Raw genomic sequence first — 17765 nt, 5'->3', positions numbered from 1 at the left:
ACGGTATCTCAGGTGAAAAGATGTCCATATTTACCTAGCATAATAGAATTTAAAAATGAACAGCATAATTCAGGGGTGCCATGGGTGAAAAAGTTATTTACAGGGGTGCCCAGAGTAAAAAAAAAGATGGAAAACCCCTGCTGTAGCGCAAGGCAGTTTGATGTAAAAGTAAACCCCCTGGACATGATGCCATTATGTCACAGGGACCCCCAATCCAGCCCTTGATGCTGAGTGCCAAGCAGGGAGGGGATGGGTCCTGTTTTTCTGAGTCTTCGGAATGATCCGGCTGGGGATCGAACCCGAATTCAGTGGTCATTGAACTATATATTATAATTTAATTATAAATTATATCAACTACTTTAAAAGCAGGACTTTAAGGCATTTTATTTAATTGAAGAAATGTTTTAGCGCTGTACAAGAGGAACAAAAACTTGAATTCAAGTACAATGAAAAAATTTACAGATTTCATTCAAAAAAGCTCAAATTCATGATTTTGCATTCAATTTCTTACAGGTATCAGTAATAATTACATTATGATAAAAACAGCACCGTATAGACATTGACCACACATCAGAGAGGGAGGGATACACACACGCACGCACGTCGCACACACACACACACACACACCGTTTTTCTGTCTGGTGGAAGGAGAGAGCATTCAGCCACATTCATCTTGCACAAACTTAACTCACTCTCAAACAACTCATTCATATCCCTTTCCACAGTGATATAGGTCTTGTAAACATTGACAAAACAGTTTGTCATTTTCATGTAGCCATCCTATGAACAATACATTTAAAAAGTTATCAAACATTAAAAAAAAGAAAAAAGTTAAAACTGTGGAGAGCTGGATATGTGAAGTCAAGCATCTTGAGTGTATCCCAGTCCAAGAAAAAAAACTTTAGACCCATCTTGCTGAGTGGTCAGTCAAAGCCATGTATGTCCTGATTTGTCACATCACCATGGACCAGCTCCTTCTGGGTGTACAGGTTGAATTGCATCATAGAGTCTTCCTCTTATTGTCTCCTCCCTGGCTTTGACTGACATCTGGACAGACAGAACAGACATGGTGAACAACTCACAAATAACAAAAAACTAAAACACTGAAAGACCAAACGGACACAACGACTACCGCAGAGATGGAACGACGGCTAAAATGTCGACATAAAGAGACGGACAGGCATGCCAGAAGCAGAAAGGGACAGACGGAAGAAATGACATTTCCCCAACACAGGAAGGACACCAGATAATTTGGGAAACAAAACGGCAAGAATAGGAAGAGAGAGCAAATGGGTCAGTCCCAGAAGGAGGGAGGGAGGGTCGCGTTTTACCTGAAAAAGCGAGCTGCAAGTGAGGAGGCAGAGCAACCTGTGACCCTGACTGGAGGCTCTTATACAGATCTGAGGAGACAGGACAGGTGGCAACGAGGAAGGGATAGACACAAAGGAATAAGACACAAAGGTGGAGGTGAAAGGAAATGAATGAAAGTTCAGTTTACACAAGGAAAGGAGACAGGAATAGAGGGTGAGGTGGCGGGGCAGGACAGGAAAGGAGGGAAAAGAGCGGAGGGAGGAAAAGAAAGTGAGAAAGGGACAGAGATGGGAAGAGGACACCGTTTTGGGGTTGGCGGAAAAGAAGATGGATGAGGACATGAGCAGAGGCCAAATGAGCCAAAGTACAGGGGGAAAAAATCAATTGACAGGCAGAATTTCATCATGAATGCAGAAAACAGAATATAACAGGAAATGAGGGGAGAGAAGCAGAGGAGGATGGGAGAACGTCAAACAACGAGGAGAAAAATCACATCCAGCCTCCATCCAGACAAACATACACATAGCATGGTGATAGAAAACAAATGATCAACCACGTAGAACACAAAAACAAGCTATATATGGGTACCTAAACATTACAAAAAAGGACAGGAACAACAAACTTCTATCCACAGACACAGGATCTAACTAATGTGACAAAAAGACTAGAACATCAGGAGATATTGGTTCACCCTCTTTACCACACCATATCATTTGGTTTGGTCGTGTGTTACTTTCAATTAACCCACTGACAATTTCAGTGGTTGTCGTGTTTCAAGTGTGATATAATGCTTCTATAACCCACACCTTGAATCAGTTTATATCAAACCCAGGTGTGTTATTTCTTTCCACAGTGTGCCACAGCTAGTGCACCAATTATCTGCACCTGTGTTGTGGCAAACTTTTTGTGGCAAAAGGCTGGAAACTACTTTCCTGTAGCTGGGGACTACTTTCTTGCAGAGCAGACCTTATAATGAATTATTAGTGACATAGGACATAGTTTTAATTGGTACGTATGTCTATGATTTTTCATGTTGCCAATTTGTAACCGTTTTAGAAAAGCAATAAGCCACGTGAGGCTTGTGGTTACCTGTATTTTACACCGGCTGAGGGTTGGAGACACTCGGCTGCGCCTCGTGTCTCCCTACGCCTCTCAGCCGGTGTAAAATACCAGGTAACCACTCGCCTCTTGTGGCTTATTGCTTCAGTATACTTGGTAGTCAAGCTAAATTCGATTGAGGGAAATTTTAGAACAGTTTGGGAAATGTTTTTAAACCTACTAGGAGAATGGTGGTTTAAAAGGGAAGTAGCTTGTTGAATGTACACAGCCATATATGTAATAAATACCTCTATCCTTTAGTCGTAGCTTTTTTGAACAGGCAAACATTTGGTGAAATAGTAGATCTAAAAGCTCACATTGTATCGCATTGTGATACGTTGTAAGCATATAGATCTGCTATTTTCGCCAAAGAGATTTGGTATTTAGTAATATATTCAGTCATGTGCCATGAATCCATGATCCATATTGTGTTTTACTCACTCTGGAAAGCTACATTGCTACTGGCTGCAGAGACACTGGCCCCGCTGCTGGAGCCTGTGGTGCCCAGCGGGGGCAGGCTTAACAGCGAGGGGAACTGGAAGGGCAGGGAGACGGGCACCAGGCCTCCCAGCATCCCAAATCCCAGAGGAAGGGACGCCGTTGAAGTGAGGAGACCCCCGGCAGCACCTGCTGTGGAGACCTGAGGAACACCAGGAGAGAAGGACAAAGTACTGAGTAAAATACAAGATGGCCAGCTCAAAGCTGAGAGTCACAAATTTACAAGTTAATGCTTGGATAAGTTTGCTAAACGAAGAATAGATTAAAAACCTGACATGAAAATGACAGCATTTGTAATGAAGTTTTTTTTCTTGTATTACATCGAATTGATTTCTCAAGTATGTTGTACCCCCTGTTGAAGACCCTTGATCTAAGGACATCCATCACACCGAGAATAAACATCATGCGTATTCTAATCCACCAAAACACAAACCTGTGGTAACTGAGAAGAGACGGACTGCGAAGAGACAGACACGATTGGCTTAACCCCCTGAGTAGTCCCGCCCCCTGCCCGTTGACGCTGGCCCTGGTTGCCTTGGCCGGCAGCGGTGGGGGAGGGGCTGGATCCTGAATGTTTGCTATTGGATGAGGTGTTAGTAAGGCTGGTGCTGGTGGCGTTACTGCTGGGGGGCTTGTGGCCCCCCTGGCCCGGCTTGGCCACTCCGCCCTGGGCACCTGAGAATGGCGGGCGGAAGCCTGCGGGGGTTTTGGGGGTGTATTGGTGCACGGTGGTGGTCATCTGAGACCTGGGGTGGGGGGAGATGGCGGGGGAGCTGGGGGTAGAGTTTGGGGGGCGGTGGGTGAGTTTGATGATCGGTGGCGTGCTAGTGGATTTGGTGAGTGTAGCCTGCATGGGCGTGATGAAGTTGGACTGCTGCTGCTGGGACAGGGTGGGGGAGGAAAGAGGGGAGGGGAGCGGGAGACGAGGGCTCTGGGGGGTTTTGGGGGTCAGGTGAGAGGGCGACGGAGCGGTTTGCGGTCGCGATGGAGAGGGCGATGCCATGATAAGAGCGTCACTGCTGTTGGCTTTAGTGTTATTGCTGCCTTTGAGGAGGCCCGAGGGGCCAGCAGGGACCCCTGCTTTGGAGCCCGGGGGTACGAGGGGGGAGGCGGTCGGGGGCGGGCGAGCCTTGGGCTGGGAGGGTGAGCCGGGTGTGCCGGCTTTAACGGCGGTCACCGCGCCGGGTCTCTGAGCGTTGAACGGCGAGTGTCTCATCCCCGCCACGAGGGGCGAGGAGGAAACGGACGGCGGCCGCGAGAGAGAGTTGGACGAAGGAGGGGAAGAGGTAGAGACGTAGTGAGGTGTGGCAGAGCCCGGCGTGCTGACGGAGCCCTTCTTGTGCTGCTGGAGGAGTGGTGATGAATGGTGGGACGATGGGGTGGCTGCGGCGGCCTTGGGTCCATCTGGGGACGGGGGGCTGTCCCCGTGAGCCAGGCCCTTGGCTGCGTTGCTGAGGATGGCCAGAGCCTGGGTGATGGGGTCCATGGAGGGAGCAGCCAGGGAGTCCTCGTCCAGGGAGTCCACACAGATGGTCTCAGAGGGGGGCTGCTGTCCCCTGCAGGCAACCTGGCCTGCAGGGGACAGGGTGGCACCCACTGAGGGCGTGGTCCTCTGCTGAACCCAGCCGCTCTCCTGGGGTAGGACAGCACATAGGAACCACCGTTAGTGGAAGGACTAGATCAGCACACAGTGACTGCAGGTTTCAGCAACTTCAATTTTAAATAGGAATGGGAATTAATTTATGCTTTAGCTATTGAAAAATAGATTTTTCTAAAATAGCAGATCTACAAACTCGCAGTGGGGCTCTTGGTGCCGCCCTGTGAGCTTGTATATCTTGTATATCTATTATTTTATGCTTTTAATAGTTAAAGCATAAAATAATGGTTAAAGTAATAGTGTGCAACAATGCGTTCCAGGTCTAAATGGTTTAAGACCATTTTTATTAGGATGAACTGTAATACCCAATATATCATTGATATATCATTGATGAACAACAACACATGAATGGAAAATGAGACAGAATTACATGCCTTTGTGTATTTTGAACTAGTGATTCAAAGTACCAAGACAACAGATTATTTTAAGAGATGTGAGACTTAACATTTAAGAGATAGAATTGAATTGAACTTTAACTAGACCTAGGACCTGGAGGCAATCCTTCTAAAGCCACCACAACACATGACATGAAAGTCCCAGTGGATATGTGAATCAACAGCAGACAACGAGTCACCTTGGGTTTGAGTCCTTTGGGAGTACTGGGGATCAACTTCTTCTTTGCTCTGGAGTGGAAGGAAAATGAATCGAAAGAGATCAGGTTATAACCAACCTTAATATAACAACTCTTTACATTTGTACTTTCAGATTCTTCCTTGGTTCTCATAATATCTAGATATAAAAATATTTGGTCCATTTCAATTATTCCCCAGTATATTCTTTTTTGTTTTATTGTGTTTTATGATTAGTGCATTGAACCTGGAACATGCACCCACCAAGGGCTGTCACGATTATGGCATTTTACATAACAATTTAATTGTCACTCAAATAATTGCGATTAACGATTTAATTGTGTTTTTGTTGTTGACAATTACATTTCCGTTTGGCTTTTAGACTTTGAAGTTGTACATGGCAGATATGACACATAACCTAAATATACAAAGAAATTACTGACATATTTGACAACCTTACACTTATAGCAGATCTACAAGCTTGTAGTGAGCTTGTAGATCTGCTATTTCCACTACTTTTACAAAGTGTTTGAAACTATATGAACATTTCTCAACATCGATACGATTAGACGATTATGTAATATTTGTGAAAGGCCTACACCCACAATGACAATAAAGGGATGTAACTGGATGGAATAATGACTCACGTGTTGCATGTGAGGTGACCATGAGCCGTGATACTCTCTTTGAACAGCATTCTGGGGAGAAAGAATCAACACGTCTCAACCACTCCAATAAATATACAGGAAAGTGTCTCAGTCAGCTCACTGTATCCAGGGACATGTTAACCACTTTCTACCATGGCGTCCCTATTTTGGGCATGTCATTATTAGGGATGGAGCGTTTTTATTGATAATGAGCACCTTATCAGTCCTGCTTATTGAGCCGGGCTTTTATCGAGCCCACTATTGAGCGTTTTCTAATATTTTGTGGAAAGATATGAGACGACAAATTCAGAACATAACTGGATTTTTTTTTATTGGCCAGTTGTTGCGACAAATATAATTAAATATCATTAAAATAATCATTCATTAGTGTGCAATAAGTGTTAAATGTATGCAATGATTGTGTCTATGAAAATGCAATAACCAAAAGGTTAAAAAAAACAACAAGGGTTGCCTTGCAAATACTGGTAGCTCACCGAGCCACATACAATAGATAGGGCTGACCCGAGGCACTTTACAGCATGTCAGTCCCTCTCTCTCCCGCTTTCCTTTGTCCTATCTGAATACAGCATACAGTATAATGCCCAAAATAAATCTTAGAAAAAAGGACAGAAAAGCACATTACATAAGCAGATATTATAAATTCTGCTGACGCTTACAAGAGTACACGCAAGCCTGCACCCACCCACACAATCTTACCTGGCCTGCATCCAGCCTTTGGGCCAGAGTGGTTTGACTTCCGTCTCCATGAAGGCTTTGAGGTAGTCTTCTAGTGACAGTGAGCTCTGGCCTTCCAGCTCATAACAGCCTAGTTTCACACGCACCAAGTTACATAGCAATGACCTGCCAAAAACACAGCATACAGAGTGAGAACACAAATGCACCCATGACACAAACAGCTGATGGTGATGCAACTATGGCAGAAACACACACACATGCGGCAGACACCGGTGAAACTGACCTGAGTTTGTCATCCCAGATGAACTTCTTTCGAGGCCCCATCACCCTTTTCCCTGGCTTCTCCTCATCTTCCTCTTCTGAGCCATTCTTCTCTCCCTCCTCAGACTGCTGCCTGTCAACACACACACACACACACACACACACACACTTACTTGCTTATGTTTTATACTTAAAACCTCGCACCTGTGTGAAGTGAACGGTGCAAACATCTCCTTGTATGGGTCGTTCTGTCCGTGGCGACAGTTACTTTATGTGTATGAGCACGGATCGCCATACATGGAGATCCGTGTTAATACGTTTCGTACTAATACAGAGTAAAATGTAGGAGTGATTTGCACCGCTCAAAAAATTATAATTTAGCTTAAACTTTACAATGGACATCAATGGGCCTCTCAGTATTAATCCTTGCCCGGATCTTGAGTCATATGTTAAATAGAAATGGGAGTCATGTCGTTCCAATGTGAATCCCGAAATCCACATAATTATAAAAACGAAAATCACACCCAGTGTGGAGTGAGCGGTGCTATTTATGAGTTTCATGCAAAGCTTGGCCAATGTAAAAAAAAATCACAAAGGTGCTCTGGTTAGCTTCAGCCCCATCATACAGTACATGACAAATAGTAGAAGTAACTCATCTACAAGTTCTAGATTGGCTTTCTTCTCTCAATTTCTTTTGTTAATTTCTTTTTACAATTTTCTCCTATAATGACATGGCCGAAATAGGAATGACAGATTGAAAGTGGTTAACCACTCAAAACCCTACACTTAATTTGACAGTATTCCCATCGGCCTTATACTTCAATGACCTGATTCCCCTGGGGTACACACAAAATAGCCAATCTACAAACGCAAAAGACTTGCAGAGCTTGTAGAGCTGTTACTTTCACCAAATGTACACCTCAGAAGTGAGGTGCTAGAGTTCAAGCGGTTCAAATGCCAGCAGGGATGAGGAAGTGGTCTTACTTTGCCACCTTGGCGATACAGTCCATGTTGTATCTGGCGATCTGCTCTGGCATCACACTGCATACGGCCAACTTCAGTTTCAGCAGAGGAGTGCGCAGGCGGTCGTCCTGGGAGACAGGGAGAGGATGAGCACAGTCCCCAAATAAAATAAAAAATAAAACTTAACTCATACGCATACTCCTACCTACAGGCCTATGTATAGACACAGAGCTAGAGCACCATGTTCACAACAAAATATAAGAAGATGAATGGCAGTTTTTTTACCCATCCTTTTTGATTGTTTCTAGTCTGTTTTTCTGGCTGCCCGGAAGAAATATGTACTGTTAACTTTTGGGTCACGGGCAAAGGTTCATGATAACGCATGTCATATCTTGACGATTCAGGCTTACACTTTAAGGAATGTTCTATTCTAGAGAATAACTTTGCTGCATAACTGAAATAGTTTTCAGAGAAATGTTTCCTTATCAAACAGGACAAACTATCATTGATGGAACCCCAAATGGCTGAACAACATTAGTTCTAAACAATGGGCTATATTGGCTAAAACCTTCCATGTACACAAACACACCTGGATGTTGAGGCTTAGCTTCTTAAGGCGTTTGAGGAGAGCCTCCTTATTGCAGGGCACGAAGGCCTCGAGGTGAGAGTACACAACAGCGCGCACAGCTGCTGGCTGCTCTTGGACCTGCAGCTCAATACTGAAACACAGATACAGATACACACAACCACACATATATTATAGAGAGACAGGACACTTGGTGATGTGGGACGCTTAGAATGGCGATTTTAGAACATCTATATGACATGTGTTTTTGATCCATAATGGCAGACTAGGGTGAAGAGACTCACTCCAGTAAGATGTTGTTCATGTCCAGCGTGAAGAACTTCTTCCTGCCCTCTTCATCAAACTGACGGGAGGCCTATCACAGGGGACAAGCAGAAACCAGACAATATGAGTGGCCGTTTTCAAAACTAAACTGGAACAGGCCGTAAATGGACTCTGCATCTACACTGACTGCAAGCTTTTTCAAAATGAATGGACAAAAGTCCCTTACCGCCCGCAGGTCCTCAATGCGTTTGGCGAGTGGGGGCGGCAGGCCGCTGGGCAGGGGAGGAGGGGACAGCACGCCACCCTGTGACACCCTGCCTGCCATTGGTTTATGCTGCGCTCCTGCCAGGCCGTTTTCACCCTGCGACGGGCTGCCTGGCTGAGGGGAGTCCAGCATGCCAAAGTCCAGGTCTCCCATCATGTCCTGCAGCATGTCGTTGTTGTTGTTGGCCGAGCCCATCAGCCATTCACACATGGTCGGGTCCGTGGTCAGGTCGGGCATGTTGAAGTCGTTGCCAGCGGCACCGGGCGTCTTGGGGTGGGCGTTGAGGAGAGTGCCGTTGTTGGCGTTGGGCAATTTAGGGTTGGGCCGTGGCAGAATGGCGGCAGCGGGGGTGGCCGGGTTCTTCTTGCGGATCTCCGCCTTCTCCCGAGTGAAGCGACGCAACATGTTGGCCAGGTGGATGGAGTCTTTCATCAGCTTCTTCCTCTTCTTCTTCTCTGGCCTGTGGACGCTCAGCGCCATCCCTCTGCAGGACAGAAAGACAGAGAGGATGGCGAACATTCAGAGAAGTCTGAAGTGCCCGACTGCCTGGGAAGCTATGACAGCTGCAGACCTGCCAACCCTGGCAAAGTTTTTTGCGGCGCCCGCAGCGCCCGCGGTGCAAATTTTGTGGTTTTCCCGCACAAAACAGTGTATATTTTGGGGGGTTCCACGCGCCTTTTTGGGTGGGACCTTTACAGTTATGTTAACAAAATTTCACACCAGAAATGTAGCACATTGCATGTCTTGACTTACACTAATAGGAGGAGGCAAGATCAACCTTTTAAATAAAAATGCCATTTGGTCTGGAGAAAAAGTAGGCTAGTATTACCAGGCAATACAGTAATGTTGCTTTGGCAATATTGTTGACAAATCCTTAATAAAATATATTAACTGCACTTGCTCAGAGTTAGTTAACAATAGACTAGCAAAACAGTCTCACCAGTGACTTAATGAATGAACATACATCAACATAATCATGTTATTCAAATAGCAAAATAGCTTTACATTGTCAGGTAGGCTATTTACCTTTAAATATTTACCTGTGTCTTTGTTAAACATTGTTAATTGAGCAGCCTAAATAAAACCACCTTTCTGTGCATGATTTGCATGAAGTTGAAAGTATTCAACTCATGTAGGTTTCTATTGCATTCATTAAAATAGGCCTACATTGTGTATAGATCAAATACCGTCTAGTCTGTATATTCATTCATAGAGGATACAGGCTACTCATTGTTAACAAACCATTAATGTCTTCATATATTCACAGGTGATAAATAACTTGTTCACCTTTAATGTTTTTGACAATACACAGTCCCCCTAATTCCTTCATTCATACTCATTTAGAGATAGTGGAACAGGGAGCCCAGTATTTTATTTTCATTCTTTTGGATCTTTACTCTAAAGCCTAATCATGGTCAATGTATGCTACAGTTCATTGTACCTGGTCACAAGTTTTGACATTTCCCGACTTCGCTCACGTGCAACACCGTCGTATGACGAAGTATAACACAGGCTTCATACACAACAAGCTGTCGCGGGGGCGACCGCAGTTTAATAGTATAATATTATTGATTCACTTGATTAAAACCCTAACCGCGTCGCGTAGAGGAGCGACAACAACATAACAACCATTTCATTCTCACCATCGTGGCTGCTGACATGTGAATTCACCTTAGCTGAGTGTTATCTTAATATATTACCTGTTAGTCAGACTACTACTCGTTGCACGGCAGCATTGTGGGGGCGACACCGACGACTCGCACAACACGGCCATTCTCCGTTTATCTTCTTTATAAATTAATCGTATTAATATCGCCGTTGTACAAACCGGGCGGCGATAGCTATGAGATGAGTAGCTTCTTATTATAACTCTATGATGAGTAGCGTAAGTGTACATGCTGCACCGCGCTGAAAACCAAAACAAACTCATGGCATCCGGTTCAATTCTTCTTCTGCCGAAAAAAACGAGCATATCTTCTGTTCTAGTGCTCCCCAGCGCCATGCGCCCCATTCACACACCATTCAAGTGGTGCCTGGGAGGAACTACACGGCAGGTTGCAAAAATCTTCGCCTCGTTTGCTGCTGCAGAATGTGTTGTTATACCACGCCGCGCCCATCCCCCGAAGTTGCGTAGCAATGAGGGGAAATATCGTACCTGCGTACAGAGCCTTAAAATGCGTGCTTACTACGCAAAATGCGTATGGGTTGGCAGGTCTGCAGCTGCAGAGAGGGTCAATCTGACGAGAAATAAAAACTCACCCTTGCTTGGGCATTCTGATTTTCCTGGGTTTCTTGTCTTCCATGTTAATGCCGTCTGGCTTTTTCTTACGTTTCTTTATCACCCGTTCTTCACCGTCTTTCACCTTCTATGGACAGAAGCATAACTTAATAGTTTTATTTGTAACAGTCTTATACATTACGCAGTTCCAGCTGTGCTCAAATCATGAAAAATCACACCTCAGCCGTATTTATATGAAATAAGTCTCTCTCCCCATCTACTGTATACAATCAATAAAGGTAGAAAAAGACACCCAAAAAACCTAATTGATACAAATATTAACTATTAATTATATTTATGGCATATTATTGATGATGTCAGCCTTTCTGGAATATGGAGGGACGATGGATCTGTGATTATGAATTCACAAAATGTGAAAATATATCCACACATAAAAAATATATATTGACAAAATGTGAAAAACAAAATGGGGATCAGCTTCCTTGCTCTATTGGCCCAAGAAATGATTGATGGATAGGCACATGTAGATACACATTTTGGGGGAAATGCATACAGTACTAGTACTACATACAGACACTCTTCTAGATGGCTCACTCTTTAGGCGCCTTGCCATAAAATTGCCACTCCCGACATGCTAAAGGAAACGCAATAACCTCATTCCGTTACTATGCAATATTGCTTAATAGAAAACTAGTGGCTCTAGGGTCTCTGTGTGCAGAGATGTTCATCTGTATATATGTCTCCTGAGCGTTCAAGCAGTAAGAACCCACCTTGAAGTGGTTTCCCTCCATGCTGAAGTCGTCTCCCTCGGAGTCAGAGGCTGGTCTGAATTGCAGGGTGCCTGTGTTGATGTAGAAGCCTCCATGTTTGGTGGTGAGAGAGGCCGGCACCAGCTCGTCATACTGAAGACACAGGGAAAAAATCTAATCAAAAGGTAGGCTACTGACCTTATTTTTGTGTCGTTCTTCAGTACAACTGGCTACACAGAGGAGACAGGTGCATAGAAGAGGAACCTGGAAGTGCTTGAAATATATTACGTTCCACATGACACATTCCACAAACACATGACACTAAACACAAACATTCTTCATGAAAATAGTACCCAAATGTTGGAATAATCTTTAATAAAAAGTTTTAATTGCATTTGTTATTTTAGTGACTCTCGAGGTGAAGAGTTGACAACATTGTAAGGTCCAAGGGGCTACGCCCTGGCATTAGTTATGAATCATTTGCTGAATGATGCCACCGACTAGGACATTCATACAGATGATAGAGAAGTACGTGTAGGTCAAAGGTGAACTCACAGCCTCTGAGTTATCAATGAATGGATCGGTCTCATCGTAGCCGTAACCGATGTCAATGAGATCCTGCATCCTGTCCCTTTTCTTCTTCTTTGGAACAATGCCCTGTAAGCAAGAGTACCAACACAATGATCAAATGATGATCAATAATTATCCAAAAGGGGATTTACGATTTTCTTGATACCAATGCCATTAGCGATACTGCTTATCTGAAAGGCAATTTTCAACTGTTTTATTATAATCTCTGAGTCTGAATGCAGTGTAGAAAAAGTAGAAATATGTGTTTGCTTAACAATTTTTAACATAAATTAAATGACGATGCCGCTTAACTTTTCAGCAGCAAAGACACACGCCATCATTGTTTTGCATTTGCAACAAGCACTTGTCAATGTTGATTCAACAGCTGATTCTCTAATGATTCAGGTTCTTGATTCCTAAACATATCTAGTAACATACACGACTGATTTTGGGGCATCTTTTACTATTTTGAAAAACATTTTAAAATAGTGAATATAGACAATCTTGAATGTTTTTCAAAATAAGGTGGGGTTGCAACTGCAAGACAGGGCCCTAGGTGTTTGACACACCTTTGCAGTTTGCACATCATCCTATTGCATCCTGGATAACAAATACATTGCTCAGATACCATGCAAAGGGGTAAGTGTTACACAATCTGTGTATAAAGGTCCATTAGCTGCATTGTGTTGCCCAACAGATGGTGACACTTACATATTTGCTTTCAAACTTCTTGGCTAGAGCTTCCACCTCTCGCCTCTCCCTCTCGTCATCGGCAAAGGGATCGTTGGGGTCCAGGGCAGGTGTCAGGCCTTTGGGGACAGTGGATACGGGGGCTGGGGGGGTTACCTGTGTTAAGACAGAGCCAGTGGAGAGAGCATCAGCTGAGAGGAACTTGAGAGGCACACAATGACATCAAAGCATGTCAAAATTACCCATTCTATGCAACATGGTAAGGTTTACTAACTTGCAACATTTTACCTGCGCAAAGACTAATGATTACGGTTCTCATTGCTGGTGCTGGGATCAATAAAGGTCTATCCATCTATCTGACTGGGAGAACCCCTATTCATTCTTTCTTTCACAGGGACACTACTGTATTGTATATCCCTGATGTTTCTACACATGTCTAAAATGACAAAAGTGGTGTAAAAACACCACTTCGGGGGGGCCACCACATCGTTGTGTGATGAAGAACTTGAACCCTCCCATCCCTATTCTGAGGAAAACTTTAGACAAAAATAGCAGCTCCACAAGCTGCATTGACAGCTTGTAGAGCTGATATTTTTTGGCAAATAGGTGTGGTGTAGAGAGTGAAAAGGTATGCTTTAAAAAAAACACTAACACGAATCCAACATAGACTGATGACAGTGCTTTGAAAAGGTCAAATTTACTAACTATCTGTTTTAAAAAAAACACTAACACGAATCCAACATAGACTGATGACAGTGCTTTCATGAAATCGATGACAATCTGCAACACAATGTTATACAGTATGTAGAGTGGGACCCCTCTTTATCTCCCTAGATCCATTCTAACCTGAGGAGTGGACGTATGGACGAGCTCGCTGTAGTTGAACTCTGCGGATCCCCGGTCACTTGGCTCGGTCAAGGAGAGGTTGAGACGCACGGTGGGTTTAGCCTCCTCCGGTTCTCCCGCGTCACCTTTCACGTTCCCGAACGGACCTCCCGCTCCACCTCCTCCTCCTCTCGCGGACCCCCCTGCTGCTGCTGCTGCACCTCCACCTCCTCCCCCTTCACCTCCTCCATCTTCCTCAAAAGAAGTGATCTCGGCCTCATCCTCACGGCGGCGTTTCTTGACGTTGGACTCGGCTGGTGTGCTCGGCGAGGAGGTGCTGAAGGATGAGATGGTGATGAACGGTACTTTCCTCGGCTCTGCCATCGATTTGATGCTGAGGTTGCGGAGGAGCGCCGCCGCTGCTCTCCGTCCGGAGCGGGACACACAACACCGGGGACAACCTGGCCGACCTGACCGCTGCTCTGCTCTGCCGAACGGTCTGTGGAGGAGCTCGGATCGGGAGATGGTCGACAGCTACACAGCTAGCTACGTGCTCTGCTAGCTACTAGCTCCGTCGGAACATGGGATGCATGCAAGCGAACAACACAACACAATGACTTTGTTTTTTAATCGCCGCTCCGCCGCATTTAATCCATCTATTAGCCTCCCTTGGTGCTCCCCGGTGACCTACGAGGGATCCGAGTGGCAGTGAAACACACTTTCGGATGTGTCCATGAAAAGAGTTGGCTAAAGCTACCACAAGGAGCTATCCATAGTAGCCATCTTGATTCATTATTATCATTATTCAGAAACGGGGCGTGTGTATGAAAAGAAAGCGGAAACGGAGGAGACAGAGAGGGAGTCTTCGGCCAATCGTGGGCTTGGAACGCCCCTCGGGACCACGCCCCCCACACAGACAAGCGCGAATGTGGAAAGACGATTGTTCTCCAACACGCGGGATGTTTTGACGGCGCCCCCACCGCGAGTTTAGAAACTCTACGCTTTCTAAGGGAAGGAGCGCTCGTTTTCTACAGCGTCGGCAGTTATTGTCCACGGCACGACATTGCAAGCGGCGCGAAGGCCAGCGGTCCTATTGGTCCTGCTCTTCGCTCCCGAGCGCCGCAGGCGCGAGTGGCCGCGAAGAGCGGGCCAGGGCCGCGCGGCCGGCGGAGCGCCGCGCGAGTTACGAAGCCGTGGTGAATGCAATCGTTCTATTTACGGCCTGGGCAAGCGCACGATAAACGCCATGATAATTGGGTTTTGGTGCACCTCGCGCGGTCCAAGTGACTACAATGGAGCGCTCCCTACCTCCGGTTCAGCCAATCACAAGCTTCAAAAATGAGTGCGGGGCGTGGTTTCCCTTAGCAAGCGTAGAGTCTCTAAACTCGCGCCCCCACCACCCCACCCCACCCCACCCCACCCATCCCATCCACACTTGACAGAAAACACACCTAACAAAACTATTCGCCACACAGCCGTTTAAAATAAATGCTGTTACTTCTGATGTGAAATAAAACAAAGATATAACATCACTATGTTTTAATCTCGGACTGATGACGTGACAAGGATAGATTTGAAAGCAAACATTAGATGATAATTAATATCTCAAACCAGATTGAGATGAGAATAATCTGATTTACGAGTTCCAATCTGGATTCAGAAAATCCCATTCCACTGACACATGCCTTCTCTATTTGACTGACCAAATCAAACGCGAAGCGGATCAGGGCAAATATAGTGGCATGGTCATGACGGACCTCCAGAAGGCATTTGACACCGTGGATCATGCTATTCTGATTGAGAAACTAAAAGCCATCGGTCTTGACAGCGCAGCAGTGAGCTGGATGCAATCTTACCTGGTGGGGAGGGAACAGGTGGTGGAGATTAACGGAACCCTGTCCCCCCCCCTCCCAGTAAGCTGTGGTGTTCCTCAAGGTAGCATACTGGGACCTCTGTTGTTCCTAATATACGTGAACGACATGGCATCTACTTGCGACTGCAACCTGTTCCTGTTCGCGGATGACTCGGCTCTCCTAGTCTCGGGCAAGGACCACTTGCAGGTTGAAAAGACACTTAACTCTGAACTGAGTAAGATCTGCACATGGCTTAACGACAACAAATTATCAATTCACCTGGGAAAAACCGAGTCCATCCTCTTTGGATCAAATCATAACCTCAAAAAGGTAGATGACTTCACAATCAAAGTGGGTGACAAGGTCATAACACGAAAAAACGAAATCTCTTACTTAGGATGTATCCTTGAAGCTAATCTTTCCAGCGAAAAGATGACTTCAAAAGTAATAAAAAAAATCAACCAACGAACTCGTTTCCTACAGAGGATCGCCCCAATGGTCAACTTCAACACACTGAAGACCATAGCTGGTGCAATAATCCAGCCCCTCTTTGACTACGGAGTCCACGTATGGTATCGTGACGCCCCACAAGCCCTTAAAACTAAACTCCAAACAGCCCAAAATAAACTAATTAGGGTCCTGCTTAACCTTCCCTATCAGACTCACCTCACCGCTACTCACCAGTTAAGAGTGGGGTGGCTCAGAGTAGATGACAGAGTACAGCAACTTGCAATGGGCCTGGTGTACAAGATACACTACACCACTATGATACCCAAGTACCTGTCAAAATACTTTATAAACGTTAAGGATGTCCATAATTACAACACCAGAGGCAGTGCCACAGATCACGTTCAACCCAGAGTCAACTCAAAGAAAGGGTCGAACTCGTTCTTCTGCTATACCACAAAAATGTGGAATGCCTTACCAAAGGCCATAAAGGAGTGTGGATCACTAGCATCCTTTAAAATTGCCCTGAAAAACCACTTACAGGCAGCAGCCGTTCGCAACTGGTAAAAAACCTAGCCCAACCCTACCCTCCCTGCCCCTTCCTTGTATATACTTGTACACTTGTATATTCCTTGTATATACTTACTGTTTGTTTAGATTTACTGTATATTCCTTGTATATACAGTATTTTCTGGACTATAAGGCGCACCTGACTATAAGGCGCACTGTCAATGAATGGTCTATTTTCAAACTGTTTTCATATATAAGGCGCACCTGACTATAAGGCGCACATAATAGACGCTACTGTTGCGTTATGCATCCAACAGATGGAGCTGTGCTAAAGGGAATGTCAATGTCAATGAATGATCCATATATAAGGCGCACTGGACTATAAGGCGCACTGTAGTTTTTTGAGAAAATTAAAGGCTTTTAAGTGCGCCTTATAGTCCGGAAAATACGGTACTTACTGTTTGTTTAGATTTACTGTTTTCTTTTCTTTTTTTTCCCCCTTTTCTTTACATATCTACTGCATAGTACTGTGTTCTATTTGTCTGTCATTCAATGTTATATGAGATACTTAAATGGTTTCCTGTTGAAATAAGCTTAGTCTTTTCATGGATCTCCTTTTAGTAGACCTTGTACCAGTGAACTGTACCGTCATGAATCTGTACATTTTCCTATGCAAACTTCTAATAAAACCTTCAATCAAATCAATTGGATGATAATAATTTACTGCTGGAGAGGGTATAACTTCCCTGGTTCAAGACTGGGTGATCCCTTATTATTTAAAAGGAAGGGTGAGGAGGGGATGTCGTCAAAAATATTATTAACATCTTGTCAGGATTGTGTTCTTAATCAAATGTAAAATGGTGTTTATTTGAAAGATTTAAACAGGTGCTGTAGGCCTATTCGTTGTTCCACTTGGGTACTGGATAGGCTATCCTCCTGCATATACACATGGGCATAAGTGAATGATTACCGTGCTCACTGCTCATTGTAAGTTACTCTGTTACTACTCAATACATTTTTTGTCTTAGGAATGCGACAAAAACCCAAACATATAATCGAACTCAAGT

General features: G+C 44.7%; 1 protein-coding gene across 2 annotated transcripts; it reads right to left on the bottom strand.

Annotated features, from left to right (window-relative positions):
- Positions 1-512: 512 nt before the first annotated feature.
- LOC308283969 (ubinuclein-2-like) lies at positions 513-14546 on the bottom strand. Of its 2 annotated transcripts, XM_080724482.1 has the most exons (17): positions 13910-14546; positions 13085-13219; positions 12359-12460; positions 11825-11956; positions 11075-11181; positions 8777-9299; positions 8571-8641; positions 8290-8419; positions 7722-7828; positions 6760-6870; positions 6498-6641; positions 5781-5831; positions 5139-5187; positions 3341-4540; positions 2851-3049; positions 1332-1400; positions 513-1047 (listed from the first exon to the last, which is right to left on the bottom strand). In XM_080724482.1, the coding sequence occupies exons 1-17, from the start codon at positions 14270-14272 to the stop codon at positions 1001-1003; spliced, it is 3540 nt and encodes a 1179-aa protein (XP_080580608.1). In that variant the 5' UTR covers positions 14273-14546; the 3' UTR covers positions 513-1000. The 2 variants fall into 2 exon arrangements, with proteins under 2 accessions (XP_080580608.1, XP_080580609.1); XM_080724483.1 differs by lacking the exon at positions 1332-1400.
- Between the last annotated feature and the right edge of the window lie 3219 nt (positions 14547-17765).

The sequence above is a fragment of the Nannobrachium achirus genome (assembly GCF_963921795.1).
Source record: "Nannobrachium achirus genome assembly, chromosome: 4".
Lineage (NCBI taxonomy): Eukaryota > Metazoa > Chordata > Actinopteri > Myctophiformes > Myctophidae > Nannobrachium > Nannobrachium achirus.
This window is presented reverse-complemented; position numbering and strand designations above follow the sequence as displayed.